The sequence below is a fragment of the Cetorhinus maximus genome, chromosome 15 (assembly GCF_964194155.1).
Source record: "Cetorhinus maximus chromosome 15, sCetMax3.hap1.1, whole genome shotgun sequence".
NCBI classification, from domain to species: Eukaryota; Metazoa; Chordata; class Chondrichthyes; order Lamniformes; family Cetorhinidae; genus Cetorhinus; species Cetorhinus maximus.
The window spans coordinates 11948560-11962272 of record NC_135893.1 but is presented as its reverse complement, the minus strand read 5'-3'; the positions used below and the strand labels follow the sequence as shown (position 1 = coordinate 11962272).

Below are 13713 nucleotides of genomic sequence, written 5' to 3'. Positions count from 1 at the left end.
ATCAAGCTGGCTGCATTGACCTGGATGGTGTCAAGTTCCTAGTGTATTGTGGGAGCTGCACTCATCTAGGCAAGTGGGGAGTATGTTAATATGGCAATCACCTTGTTAAAAACAATTGCTAGTTAAACAGGTGATGAGCATTGATTATCCCATCTAAATAGAATAAAAAGATACAGCTGGAACACTTTGTGTGGAAGCTATTTGGAAGTTTGTAGCACTGAGGAGTTGTTGTCTTGAAAATAAACCAGCTTGAACCAAAAGATCAATTCTTAATTTCTCCACCACCTCTTATTCTGAGTAACGGTGTATTCCATCACACTCCTGACTTGTGCCTTGTGGATAGTGGCCAGGCCTTGGGAGTCAGGAGGTGAGTTAGTCTCCCACAGGATTCTAGCCTCTGGCCTGCTGTTGTATCCACAGTATTTATATGGCTAGGGCAGTTCAGTTTCTGGTCAATAGTAACCCCCAGGATGTTGGTAGTGGAGGATTCAGTGATGGTAATGCCATTGAATGTCAAGGGGTGATGGTTAGATTCATCTCTTGTTGGAGATGGTCATTGTCTGGTACTTGTGTGGCGTGAATGTTACTTGTCACTTGTCAGCCCAAGCCTGGATGTTGTCCAGGTCTTGCTGCATATGGACTGCCTCAGTACCTGAGGAATCGCAAATGGTGCTGAACATTGGATAATCATTGGTGAACATCCCGACTTCTGACCTTATGATGGAGGGAAGGTCATTGAACCAGCTGAAGATGGCTGGCCTCAGACACTACCGTGAGGAACTCCTGCAGTGATGTACTGGGACTGAGATGATTGACCTCCAACAACCACAATCTTCCCTTGTGCTAGGCATGACTCCAACCATGGAGAATTTTCCCCCTGATTTCCATTGACTCCAGTTTTGTTCGGGCTCCTTGGTGCCACGCACGGTCAAATGCTGCCTTGATATCAAGGGCAGTCACTCTCCCCTCACCTCTTGAATTCAGCTCTTTTGTCCATGTTTGAACTGGGTCTGTAAGCAGGAGTTAGAACTGATTTTAATCCTTCTGACTTGGGTGACTATCCTGCTAAGTAAGTCAGAATGATCCAAAGTCTCCGATTTTCAATCAGAATTTTGGAGGGTTCCAGAGACAAAGTAATTGCCCATCTAAAGTTGAAACTTCCTGGGCAATTCCTGTGCAGTCCTTCCTAGAGGTCCCCCAGTGCATCTTCTGGTGTATCTCTGGGATGCCACCCTTCAGAGAATGGAAGATCTGGGCCTCTATCTTTTATTGAACCTTATGCTAACAATTTACACGGTTGACCCAGCACGAAGCTCTGAATAGAACTATCTCTCTCCCTGCTCTGTTATCATCATCATATGTCACTGATGATGTAGACTATATATTTACATGTTTAGCATTTACCCTTTATACTACAAAGTCTTTTTTCCACTGTCATTATCTTGTACACTTAGAAAAACTTTTATTCATCATCAGACCATGGGCAACACAACAGGCAATTTACTAGCAATAACAAATGGCCCTGGAACCATGATCTGAACCCTAACCTCTGCTGCAATTTGCAGGGAACCACATCATCTGCAGGGATAATGTTTCCTAGCCCACCTGAACCATGTGGAATAAAAGGCAGTTGCCTATCGTTAAAGTCCTGAAACTCCCTCCCTAACAGTGCTGTGGGTGCACTTATACCACATGGACTGCAGCGCTTCAAGAAGGCAGCTCACCACCACCTTCTCAAGAGCAACTAAGGATTGGCAATAAAGGCTGGCTCAGCTAGTGAAGTCCACATCCCATGAATGAATAAAAAAAATAATTTTTTTAAAAGTGGAGAGGTGATGAGGATTCACCTCCAGCTGACCTCATCAGCATTCCAATTGACCCAAAGCAAAAATAACAATCAAAGAATACTTTAATGATACGTCCTTTTCTCATGTTTGTGTCCTTTGCCAATGTGAGCCCCACTGGTAGTGCCCAGATGTGCTCTTGTGAAGGCAGTTCACCTTCTCTTCCTTTGTATACTTACTGCTGCTGACACACTTGGCATAAACTCCCAAATTTGGGAGTCCCTGCTGCAGCCTATCATTTGCCTGGCAAGGAGGAACTGAAGTTCTACCTCTGACACGTCAAACTAGTTTGCAGTGAAGGTGGAGACTCATTGTAACAAATGTTTCTTTGGGCATTACACTGGTTTCTTATCAAAGTTATGTGAGAGGACTGGTAGATATCCTGAGGAATTTTGGCACCAATGATTATTTGTCCTAGAAATAATTCTTGGTGAATGTTTATAGTGTGGCATTCTTCATCCACAATTTTAAGAGGTTTCAACTGTTTTAAATAAACAGCTCAGTGACTACTTTAAAATAGTGGAAAGAGGAATGTCATCTGAAACTCTCGTTGACTGATATCAATAACAACCATACTTAGACTAGAATAATTGTATCTTTTGGTCTTTAATTATTCAAGTGTTTTGAAATACTTTAACATGCCACCAGTCTGAACCAAGTATGTTTCACAGGGGTGAAAAATCAGATGGTATGTTTTCTGGTGCATTTGTTAAGGAAGACCAGAATACTTGGAGAATCCTACTTCAAATAGCAACATGGGATCTTTATCATCCACCTGAGTAGGGCCCTTGTTTAACACTTCATCTATCAAAAGGCATCTCTGACAATGCAGCACTCTCTCAGTACTTCATTGAAGTAATGACCGATGTAACCGTCTTAAATGCTTGTGCAGTTCTGAATCCATAACTTTCTGACCCAAAAGCAAGCACGCTACCAAATGAGCTCTTTACATACACAAGATTGGCACTTGCATTTCAGAGTTACAACTGATAGTTATCACGATTTATGATTACTAAATTGGGTAAGATTGGTTGTTTAATCCTGATGATGGAATCATTTCAAAACACTTCACATATTGTAATGCAGTGATCAATCTTTGTGAACATATCCATTACAATCTTATTACTAACCTATAATTAATCTTCATTACCACAGGCACTGTATGGTACCACTGTGGAAGAAGCTCGTTGGCGAGAATGTGCCAGCTACATCAACAGCAATATGGAAAATGCAGTGGGAGCACTTTATGTAAGAGAGGCATTTGCTGGCGAGAGCAAGAGAATGGTATGGAGATCGCAAATCAATGTCAGTCATTAGGTTTTGTTTTTGGCAGGGATCACAATCCCAACCAAAGTTTTATTCGAGAGCCTTTCTCAAGAATGCTGCAAACTGTGTCATACTTCTCAACTGTCCCATTTTAATTGGTATATATTCCGACAGCTCAAAACATCACTGGGAACAGCAGCAATGGCATGGATGACTCCCAAGTCATTCTTCAAATTGCTGCACACAATAACATGCAATGACTTGTTATGTAGACCAATAGGCTGTTATGTAGGCTGTTCGTTAGCAACAATGTCCCTCGGATGAGTCTTCATCTTGCCTTGAGACCTTTAGCATTCCTTTGAAATAGGCAGAACTGGCAGACGGTATCAATTTTGGGACTCATCCAAAAGATGACACATCCCGCAATGCACTCCCTCAGTACAGCATGGAACGTCAACCTAAGTTCAAACATTGCTGAGTAGCTTCAACTCACAGCTTTCTGGCCCAGAGGTGTGACTGTAAAAACAACTGAGCCTGTGCTGGCGCATAAAACCTATTCCAAATGTCAGATTTTCAGCCACTCCAGGCTCAGAAACTTAAAGGTTGATCTGGTCATGTAGTGATGACAAGGTCAATCTCCTGGTGCTTTCTTTCTAGATTTTCTAAAAGGAAAGAGAGATTTAGATTGGTAGAGTGCCTTTCAGCCATGAAGCACTTTTTGAAGTGTAATCACTGTTGAAATGTAGGAAGAGTTGCAGCCAATTTGCGTACAGCAAGGTCCCATGAACAGCAGTGAAATAATGCCCTGGTTTTAGTGATGTTGTTTAAGGGATAAATATTGACCTGGACACTGGGAGAAATCCCCTGCCCTTCTTTCAGTTGAGCTGTGGGATATTTTACATCCACCTGAGAGGGCAGGTGGGGCCTTAGTTAATATCTCATCCAAAGGAGGGCATCTCTGACAGTGCAGCATTCCCTCACCATTGGCACTGGAGTGTCAGCATGAATTTTGCATTCAAGTCTCTGGAGTGGGGCGTGAACCCACAATCTGCTGACTGAGAGGCGCAAGAGATTGTCCAAGAGATTGAGTTGTTAGCTTATTGTTAGTTTCTTTCATTGGACACTTTTCCTTTTCTCAGGTAAAGGATTTAATTGATAAAATTCGAGAAGTGTTTATCGAAACATTGGATGAGCTGGAGTGGATGGATGCAGCTTCCAAGCAGAAAGCACAGGGAAAGGTCAGTTTCTATTAATGATGCTTGTACATGGCTTTAGCTTCCTACGATAGCGAATGGTTACTGGGGGGTGAGGGGGGTCTGATAAAAATCTGTAGGTGTTTTCCATTCAGTGAAACACTGAATAAATCAGGCTGGATCCCAGGATGTTGTTGCCTCAAGGATTTCAGTTTATCATCGTCATGGGAAAAGTATAATCCTGAGCTCCCTTTTACATTTAGTAAGTATGTCCCCCATCTTGGTGCTGAGCCACACAGACCAACTGGTCCTGGGTTAAACTTCCATTGTGTGCTGTGACAGACTTCCCTCAAACCTTAGGGTAACGGTTGGGTACCAACAATTGGTCTCAGCACCCCTTATCAGAGAGAGTGGGGAAAAGATAATCAACCAGGGTGATCCTGCTTTCTTTCTTTCTTTCTTCTCCTCTCTGTCCTTGAAGGCAATGAGTCTTGATGAGCTCCAATTCTATGGCCTTGCAGGACCTCAGATCGTGAAAGGCGATGGGCTATTCATGAATGAAAGATATCGCAGCTGGGCCCTCTCCTTAGCCAGTGTTCATATCAGAAACCACTGAATAGGGATCAGCATTGGGAAGCCTGTTCCAGGGTACTGAGGCCATTGCACAATCCTAACCCTAACCATAAAAATGTCAGTCGGTAACAAGCAAAGATTCTAGCACTAACGAGAAAAGCAAAATGCTGCGGATGCTTGAAATCTGAAATAAAAACAAAATGCTGGAAAAACTCGGCAGGCCTGGCAACATCTGTGGAGAGAGAAACAGAGTTAGTGTTTCGAGTCCGTATGACTCTTCTTCAGAGCTGAAACGTTAACTCTATTTCTCTCTCCACAGATGCTGCCGGACCTGCTGAGTCTTTCCAGCATTTTCTGTTTTTATTGTAGCCCCAATGTCTTGTTAATTATTTTGAACATCCCATTGTTTATCTCAAAGGCCCTGGCAATAAAAGAGCAAATTGGATATCCAGACTACATTCTGGAAGAGGACAATCCCAGGCTGGATCAGGAATATGAACATGTGAGTATGATAGTGTTATGTACTGTATGCCTTGTTTAGCTTGCCGTACTTTGCAAGCCAGTGCATCATGGGATCACAGAATCCATTTTGTTTTGTTAGTTCAGTTGTTGAAGTAAAATAAACAAAAGCACAATGTTCAACCACCTCCACACCTACATGAGTATTGATCAATCTTTAAAATGCTATTGGCAGTATCAGTATTGAAGCGTTACAGATTATAGGATGGATCTACAATGGACATACCCTTGTCTTGCCTACTGAAATTTGCTCTTTAGGAAATCCAGTGACATGTAACATTTGATAAATGTTAAGGGGTCAAAATTACAGATCCCCTGTTTCACTGCCAGAACCACATGGAATCAGGACTGCGAAGTGTCTTCAGGTACAGATATTGTCCCCAAATTGTGCAGGGCAAGTATTTTACCTTGGTCAGGAATCCAGGGAGGTCTGGGAAGAAGCGCAGAGTAAATTTGCTAAATGAGTCTTCAACTCTGTTAAATAATTGTGACCAGTGGTCACTTTGTTCTCCAGAGCAGTTTTAATAGGCTCCTTTTAGTTAAACTGATTTCAGTCCTTCATCTCCATGCCATGTTTATGCCATTGGCTTCTACATCTTCAAATTTGGGACAATTGATTTCTTGGCCTTTGGCAGTGATCTATCAGGGTTGGTTGTGTATTCTGGGAAACCAAGTAAAGCTTTCCTTTGTTGCAAAATTTCTTGACGTGAGATAATTAAATTGATGTAATGGAGAATAATAAGATTACAAGATCATAGTGATTACAAGATAGTAATCTCAATAAGTGATTAAGGTAATGTCATAACTCAGGCAGTTTGAAACCATTATCCAAACAAAGAAGTGAGATCATCGACTTGTAACCATTCCAATACATCCATTATCTTTCATAATATACATACTAGAGTCACAAAAAGAGATTTATCCTGTTTTTAATGCTTTCTTTATCGTGTTGCTGGCAATAGGTGTCATAGCAACCAACAAGTGCCTGTGTATTTCATGCAGTTTATGCACAAATACATCACACTGAAGGATTAACAACTGTGATCAATTGTTTCAACAGTATGGAGTGGTAATCCACTGTAGATTGGCAAAGCGCTAGCACTGTCTTTACAGGTTATGCCAACTCTATCATTCACATCAAAGTTTAATCTACAGGCTAATAGATGCATGAACAGAAGTCGCAAACTGTGGCACTTATATTTGTTGTACTTTATCCAGCTAAACTTCAATGAAAACAAATACTTTGAAAATGTCCTTGAAAATCTGAAGGCAGCAGCGCAAAAAAGTCTTGGGAAACTACGGGAGCAAGTGGATCAGGATGTGTAAGTATCTAATGAGTGGTAATCCTTGTATTCAAATCCTTCTATGGAGCCATCCCTCCCTACCTCTAAATTCCTTCAGTCTTACAGCTCTGAGATTTCTGCACTTCTCCGATTCTGGCCTAGTGCACATCCCTGATTCCCTTCCCTCCACCATTAGTGATTGTAGCAACCTCCAAGTGCCTGTGCTCTAAGCTTTGGAATTCCCTCCCTAAGCCTATACACCTCCCCCACCCTCTCTCCTTTAAGATGCTCTTTAAAACATACCTCTCTGATCAAACTTTTGGTCAACTGCGCTAATATCTCTTTACATGGCACAGTTTCAAAGCTATGAAGGGCCTTGAAGTGTTTTACTACATTAAAGATGGTATATACATCCTCATTGCAGCAGCAGACTGGTTCATAATCTGTATAATTATACAAATTTACCTCTGGGCTAATGGGTAAACGTACTGTCCGGTGTAGCACTAAGACGTACAGACAAGAACCTTTCAGGTTGTTTCCTAGTTTGCTCTTAGTTACTTGTTCCAGTTTGGACAGTGGTGGAAGTGTTAGAATTGGCCTTAATAAACGTGAGAGAAAGAAACAAACTATGCCCATGCTGCTGATCACTGTCCATTGACATTTGCTGGAATGTGTGGATGCATAAACGCTAGCTGATGGTAACATTGTGCTGGTCTGTAATTCCTCCTACAATTGCTTTGCCTGACAAGGCTATGGTCTTGGCTCAGATATGAATGATGGGCAAGGTACTGGTGAGCAGGCCCTGCCACAGGACGAATTTGCACCTTCAGGGGAAAACTGAAGTGGGATAAAGGAATCTTATCGTGCATTACAGCTATTAACACCCCTTTTTGAACTATGGGCCCGAATTTTACGGTCAGCGTGCAGGCTTAGCGGGAGTGGGCGGGGCCGGTCAGGAAGCCAACTGCTCCCCTCGATCGGCTCCGCACCGCCATTTTACGTGGGCGGGCCAATTAAAGCCCGCCCAGTGTATGATGCGACAGCAGCAACGGGGAGAAGGGGCGGGGGCAGGAGCTCAATGTCCGCTGGGACCCGGCGGCCAATTCAAAAGCAGCCGCGTCAGCCATGCCAAGACTGCCAGTGAAGCAGACGCCCCTCGTCATGGAGCTTGTTACTGGTGAACACAGCAGGTCGGCGGGGCACTCGGCCCCACGTTTTTCTGATGGGTGTCTCGCTGCCCTCCTGGAGGAGGTGGCAGCGTGCAGAGACACCCTTGTCCCCAGGGACTGGAGGAGGAGGCCTCCCCCAACTCACCAAAAATGCCTGGGAGGAGGTGGCATCCAACGTGAGCTCCGATGATGTGGTGAGGTGCACATGGGTGCAGTGCCGTAAGCGCGTTCAATGATCTCCTGCGATCAGGAAGGGTGAGTACCGTGTTGGCATGGGTCACTTAGCACAGCAGTTAGGAGCAGCACCCCATCCCAAACCTCAGAGCTCTTAAGAGTGTGAGTGGCAAATGTCAATGAGGCAGCATCTGAGAAAGGGGTGAGCCCTGGCTGTTTGGAATGAGTGTCTCGTGGCTCCAGGGTCACGAATCGGCTGAGCCCTGCGAGGTGTTCCTCAGGTGGGGTTGGCCAGGCTGCAATAGCAATGCAGGTACAGGGTGGACTAATCAACGCTCCTCTGTCCTTTCAGGAGAAGACGGCCCATAACAATGCTGAGAGGTTGCGGACTGGCGGAGGACCGCCCCCACCTTCTAATCCTAACTAGATATGAGCAGAAGGCCCTGGAGCTGGAGAGGCGCCATGCGCCTAGGTCAGCCGGCTGCGGTGAGGTTGGGGTGCCACAGGGAGGTAAGAGTGCAGTGCACTGGGGTCAGAATGTCTGTAATAGCAACCATTCCACCAAACTCTCTATATTGATGTGAGCCTTGAACATGGAATCCCCATTTGATAATGGGAAGATGAGGGCACCCTGATCCGGGTACCAGGCATGCACAGTAACAGTGTAATGACGTCAACTAATGACGTGTCCTTGTTCTTCCTTTCAGACTCCCCAGCAGCCATCAGGTTGAGGAGCCTGAAGGCCCGCCGCTGACCTCAGAGGACAGCAACCATGGAAACGCACCTGCATCACACCCTCTCAGCCAAGCAGGCACCAGAGTAGATGCCAGCACCTCGGTGGGCATTAGATCGGCAGCTAGTATCTTGGTGCACAGCGGTGAGGGCACTTCACACTCGCTTGAGATGCAGACAGAGGCAGAGAGTGCCCAGGGTGCCGGCAGTCGGAGGACTGCTGGGGACCAGGAACGTGCTCAGTCAGTAGTTGATGATGTGCCTCTGGAGTCGTTCCTGAGGCAGCAGATGCTGGAAGTTCAGCAGGGTGTGCAGGAGGATCTGGCGGAGGAGATACATGAGGGAATATGTGCCATGGTCTCCGTTGTGGAGGAGTCCTTACGGAGCACAATCAATGCAATGACCCTCATGGCCAAGCACAATGCACCCTCCATGGAGAGCGTGACAACTCTCATGGAGAGGCATCTCCAGGAGCTGAATCAGGGGTACTTGGGGATGTACTCAGACCTGCAAGCCTTCACACCGGCAATGACCTCAGGTGGTCACTATCAGTGTGGGAGATGGATTAGGCACCCAGTATTCCAGCTAGCTGCCCATCCATCAATGGTGTGCAGGGAGGTCCAAAGCGACCTCATGTTGGCGCAGGAGCTACTTGTCGTCTCTGCGGGCTCCTCTCAGGGCGCTCTGGACGACGGCAGCAGCTCCTCCGCCCCTCTGCCAGTGACCATGTTATCCAGTGATGCTGTGGCAACTGGGGAAATGCCAGCCGTGGCACTGGCTGCTCCCTCCTAGGCGGGGTCAGCACAGGCTCCATGAGCCAAAGGACGCCCACCAAGGTCTTGATGACCAACAGGACAGCAGAGTGAGCAGGCTGTCACCAATGCCAGTGTCAGCGAGGGGGGAGCACCTAGACATAGCACCCGCAAGCGAAAACTTAAAGCACCTTAAGCACAACACAGGCTTATCACTGGTGATATTTTTTTCTCCCACATTTACATTAAATAATATTTGGTGTGATGGTAACACCTTTCGATTTAATTTGTATTATGTATGCCAGGCAGCACAGCATTAAATGTGTTTCTGTTCAACAAGCCACTGGGTGCTTCATTAGTTCTGCAGGTGCAGGGTAACCCATGATGTTATGAGTGATGTGGGGGAAGCCAGCAATCGCTGCAAAGCCTCTGGCTCGCTCTGCCTGGCTGGCCTTGTCCATGTGGTATTGAATGAAAGTCAATGCACGTCTGAACAGAGCGTCTGTCACCAGCTTGATACAACTGTGGACAGCTGATTGGCAGACTCCACACAGATCCCCCACTGACCCCTGGAAAGAGCCAGAGACATAAAAGTTGAGGGCCAATGTGACCTTCAGCGCCACTGGCATGGGGCGTCCACCCACACAGTCGGAGATGATCTCAGGGCCAATCATCTGACAGATGGGAGTCACTGTCTCCCTTGAGAGGCGGAGCCTCCTTCGACATTGTACCTCAGGCACATTGAGGTAGCTGCATCGCCGCCTGTAAACCCTGGCAGCAGGTCTTCTGCGGTCCTTTCTGCCTTGGGCTTCCTGTTGGCCCTGCGCCCCTTGTGCTTGCGCCTATCCTCCCACAGGTCGCTCCCCTGGAGGCTGAAAAGGGACACCTGGTCTCCTCCCCCTTCCTAGCCCTCTCTTCCTCCTCAGAGGAAGTGCCTCCAGCGGAGATCACAATCCCCATTCCCAGGATAAGGGAAGGCTGTCTGATACCTGGAAGGCCCTAAGTGGTATGACTCTTCCAGAATCCTGAACTGAAGCCTCTTATTTCTGTCAAAGCAGCTCTGAAGCGCAATGAAGATGTTCTGTTCTCACAAGCAAGCAGCAGCAACTTACAAGCTAAAGTACAAACAACTCGCATTAGCAAACCCACTCACCCCTCTTATCCCGTCCGTGGATGAGGTTTTTAAAAATGTGGCTTGCCCGCCTGTCTGTTACGTCCATGCGATGCCCTGAAAATCGTACGGGCTATGTAAACTCCCCGACAGTTGGAGCCTCAAGGGCCTTAATTGGCCTGTTAATTAATGGTGGGCCTGCCTCCATTTTCATTGCATGCCCGCCTAGCGAAATATCGCGAGGATGCACGGTGACGTCGGGATGCACACCTGATGTAAAATTCTGGCCATGGTGAAGATACCAAGAATTATTGTACAGCTATACATAAGGACGCAAAAGGCCATTTGACTCATTATGCCTAATCTCTCCAATGTACTCCAACCAACTTGAGAAAGGCAATTAGTGCCTAATAAAATTTCCAAAAGGCTTCCTCTGAACATTCCTGCCATGTACAAAATACGCTATCGCTATGTCCCCAAACTATATGATCACCTGCACCTATAACAGTAATTTCATTTCATGCCAAATAATCTTCCAACTTTATTTTGAACCAGCTTAGTGATAGACCCTGATGTCCAGTCATCCCACCCATTGCCAACGTTGATAAAATAAACTCCTAATGAAACCTCAAGCGGGGCTGGAGTTTCTTAGCTTGAATCTTTGATCCTCTAGTCTTGCAAACTTAACCTACTCACCTCCATATCTTTAGTTTCTTTTATTATTTGAAAGACTTGAGCATCGAAGCTGCCTTATGATCAGGTATGCATGAGTGCAGGGAACATGGGTCAGAGGAGTTATGTAGTTATAACTCTGGTTCCCTGCACCCTCCTAGCACAGCTTCCCATTATCATTTTGAGCCATTATCATTTTGAGCCATTATTACTTTGAACCATGTTCATTTTCAATCTTTTATGAGGCAAGTTTTTAAATTATAAAGGCAAGTAAAATATGCAGGTATTATAAAACCTGCTCGTTATATTTCTGACCTCACGCTACTATTTCTGCTTTATTTCAGATGGGTTATTGGAGCTGCAGTTATAAATGCTTTTTATTCACCTAATCAAAACCAAATAGGTATGTCACAATTATGCACACTGCCATAAAATGAATATTGGCTCCACTGTGGAAATAAATGTTTAAGGTTCCCCTTATTGTTAAGTTGTTTAAAGCTGTGACTAGCAGAGCCATGTAGACAAAGAAGGTCTCAAGTTTATTGCTCATTGTGTGCTTTACTCAGCTGATCTCGACCAGATCAGTCGTAGTGGGTGCTACATGTGACTTCTACCACCGAGTGTTGTGAAGGGGTAAATCCGCTAGGATCCCTGATCTTGATTAATATCCAGCAACCTCTGTTGCCTAGAATTACCGCTGCACAGTGCCCATTTTTAGGGCACTAAACGGGCTCCTAAGTTTTAAACATGGCAGACAGGAAGCGCATGCTCATTACGAACATCAAGGGCCCAAGCCTGAACCAGACGTTAGGCCCTTTGTACATGCAAGTAAAGGGCCTAACATCTCTTTGAAGCCCTCTCTGTAATACCAGAACCACTAAGTAAGATTTTAAACTATGATTAGATTTGTAGAGCTGACACCACATTCAATGTACACAGGGCACTGCTGGCCACTGATCCCAGCCCCTCCCCAGCCTGATGATTGGGAACTCCTGACACAGTCACCCCCTCCCAGCCAGGTTTTTTACCTTCCATTCCTATTCATCATGCCCCCTTCCCAGTTCCCTTTAAACTCTCAGCTGATGGCCGTATCGGGCTTTGCAGCTATCTGATTTGTCATTCTTCTTTATTGGTGAACTGCCTTTGATCCAGGATTGCCAACTCTGGCGGAGAATATTGTAAGTCACAGAAAGCTGGCGGTGTGGCGCAAGTGGGTTCTAGGTTTATAAGTTAGCTGTACAAATCAAGAACATAAATACAAATCTTGCTCCACCTCCTCTTACTGCTTTTGATGTGCAATAATTGGCAGGGGTTGGTGGAGAGAGATACTGGAAACATCAGTGGGTGGTTGAGTCAGAGTCAGAAACTCTTGTAACATTTAAGTATTTAGATATTCACTTGCATTGCCATGACCCCCAGGGCTATGGGCCAAGCACTGGAAAATGGGATTAGTGTAGTCAGATCTTAGTTGAGTGGCGTGGACACGAATGGCCTCCTTCTGTGCTGTAAACATCTATGAGTCTATAAGAAAATCTGTCTCAGCTGAGCTGCTCCTTACCCTCTGTATCCCTGTACACACCTGTATCCAGCCGCAACTCTTATCTTTTACTTCAACCTCTGGTATTCCACTTGACAGGTCACATTACCACCTCCTCCCGCCAGCCCTCCCTCACCCCCCCACCCCACCTCTGGCTGCGGTGTCCTTGGGGAGCTGTAGTGTGCTTTCCACCCAGTTCCCCACTCTCTGCCATGCAGGGATAAAGAGACTACACTTCCCAGCCAACACCACAGGATCCCCCCTCCTTGGCTTGGGGGATGATGATTCTTGTAGACCAAACTGGCCCAACTCACTCAATGGCGTCAATTAATATTGTTTTAAAATCTCATGGAAGGCTCTCTTTGGCCACTGGGAGATTAATGCTGGTTCCAGGAGACTTCTGGCAGTTCTGGGAGGATTGGAAACCCTACTTTTATCACCTATTAGATGTTTGCAGTTTATCGGCTCCTTGATAATGAGGCCAGATGCCCAATATCAGGTGCTCCTCTGGCAAATCTATTCAGGCACAGGGATTGCTCCCAAAAATTGGCACAGTTGAATTTTTAGACTACTATGACAAGGGCAAGGACAAGATTAGTTTCAGCTAGCTACTTCTCATAGCTTGGAAGATTTGTAAATCCATAGTTACTGTACTTGGTGTTGTGTTCACAAAGGGTAGACCTGGTTTGAGTTGAATCCATATTAATTTAGATTTGTATTGACTTGAGTTTGCATAAAGCTATGTTCATACTAATTAGAGACTGAACTGAGTTGAGTTTGGATTTGGTTAGACTCCTATCGAGTCACATTTCATATTGAGTTGACTTAATTTCAGATGAGCTCACTGAGTTGCATCAGGTTTGCAGATACATTAAGATACCCTTTATT

At 45.5% G+C, this 13713-nt stretch overlaps 1 protein-coding gene across 2 annotated transcripts in view; it reads left to right on the top strand.

Moving 5' to 3' along the window:
- Nucleotides 1–13713, top strand: part of mmel1 (membrane metallo-endopeptidase-like 1) — a 104382-nt gene that overhangs the window by 76084 nt on the left and 14585 nt on the right. For both annotated transcript variants that reach the window (XM_078559238.1, XM_078559237.1), the window contains exons 13-17: nucleotides 3000–3128; nucleotides 4250–4348; nucleotides 5295–5378; nucleotides 6614–6717; nucleotides 11633–11691. In XM_078559238.1, the coding sequence (XP_078415364.1) occupies nucleotides 3000–3128; nucleotides 4250–4348; nucleotides 5295–5378; nucleotides 6614–6717; nucleotides 11633–11691 (475 nt within the window). The remainder of the gene's footprint in view (nucleotides 1–2999; nucleotides 3129–4249; nucleotides 4349–5294; nucleotides 5379–6613; nucleotides 6718–11632; nucleotides 11692–13713) is intronic.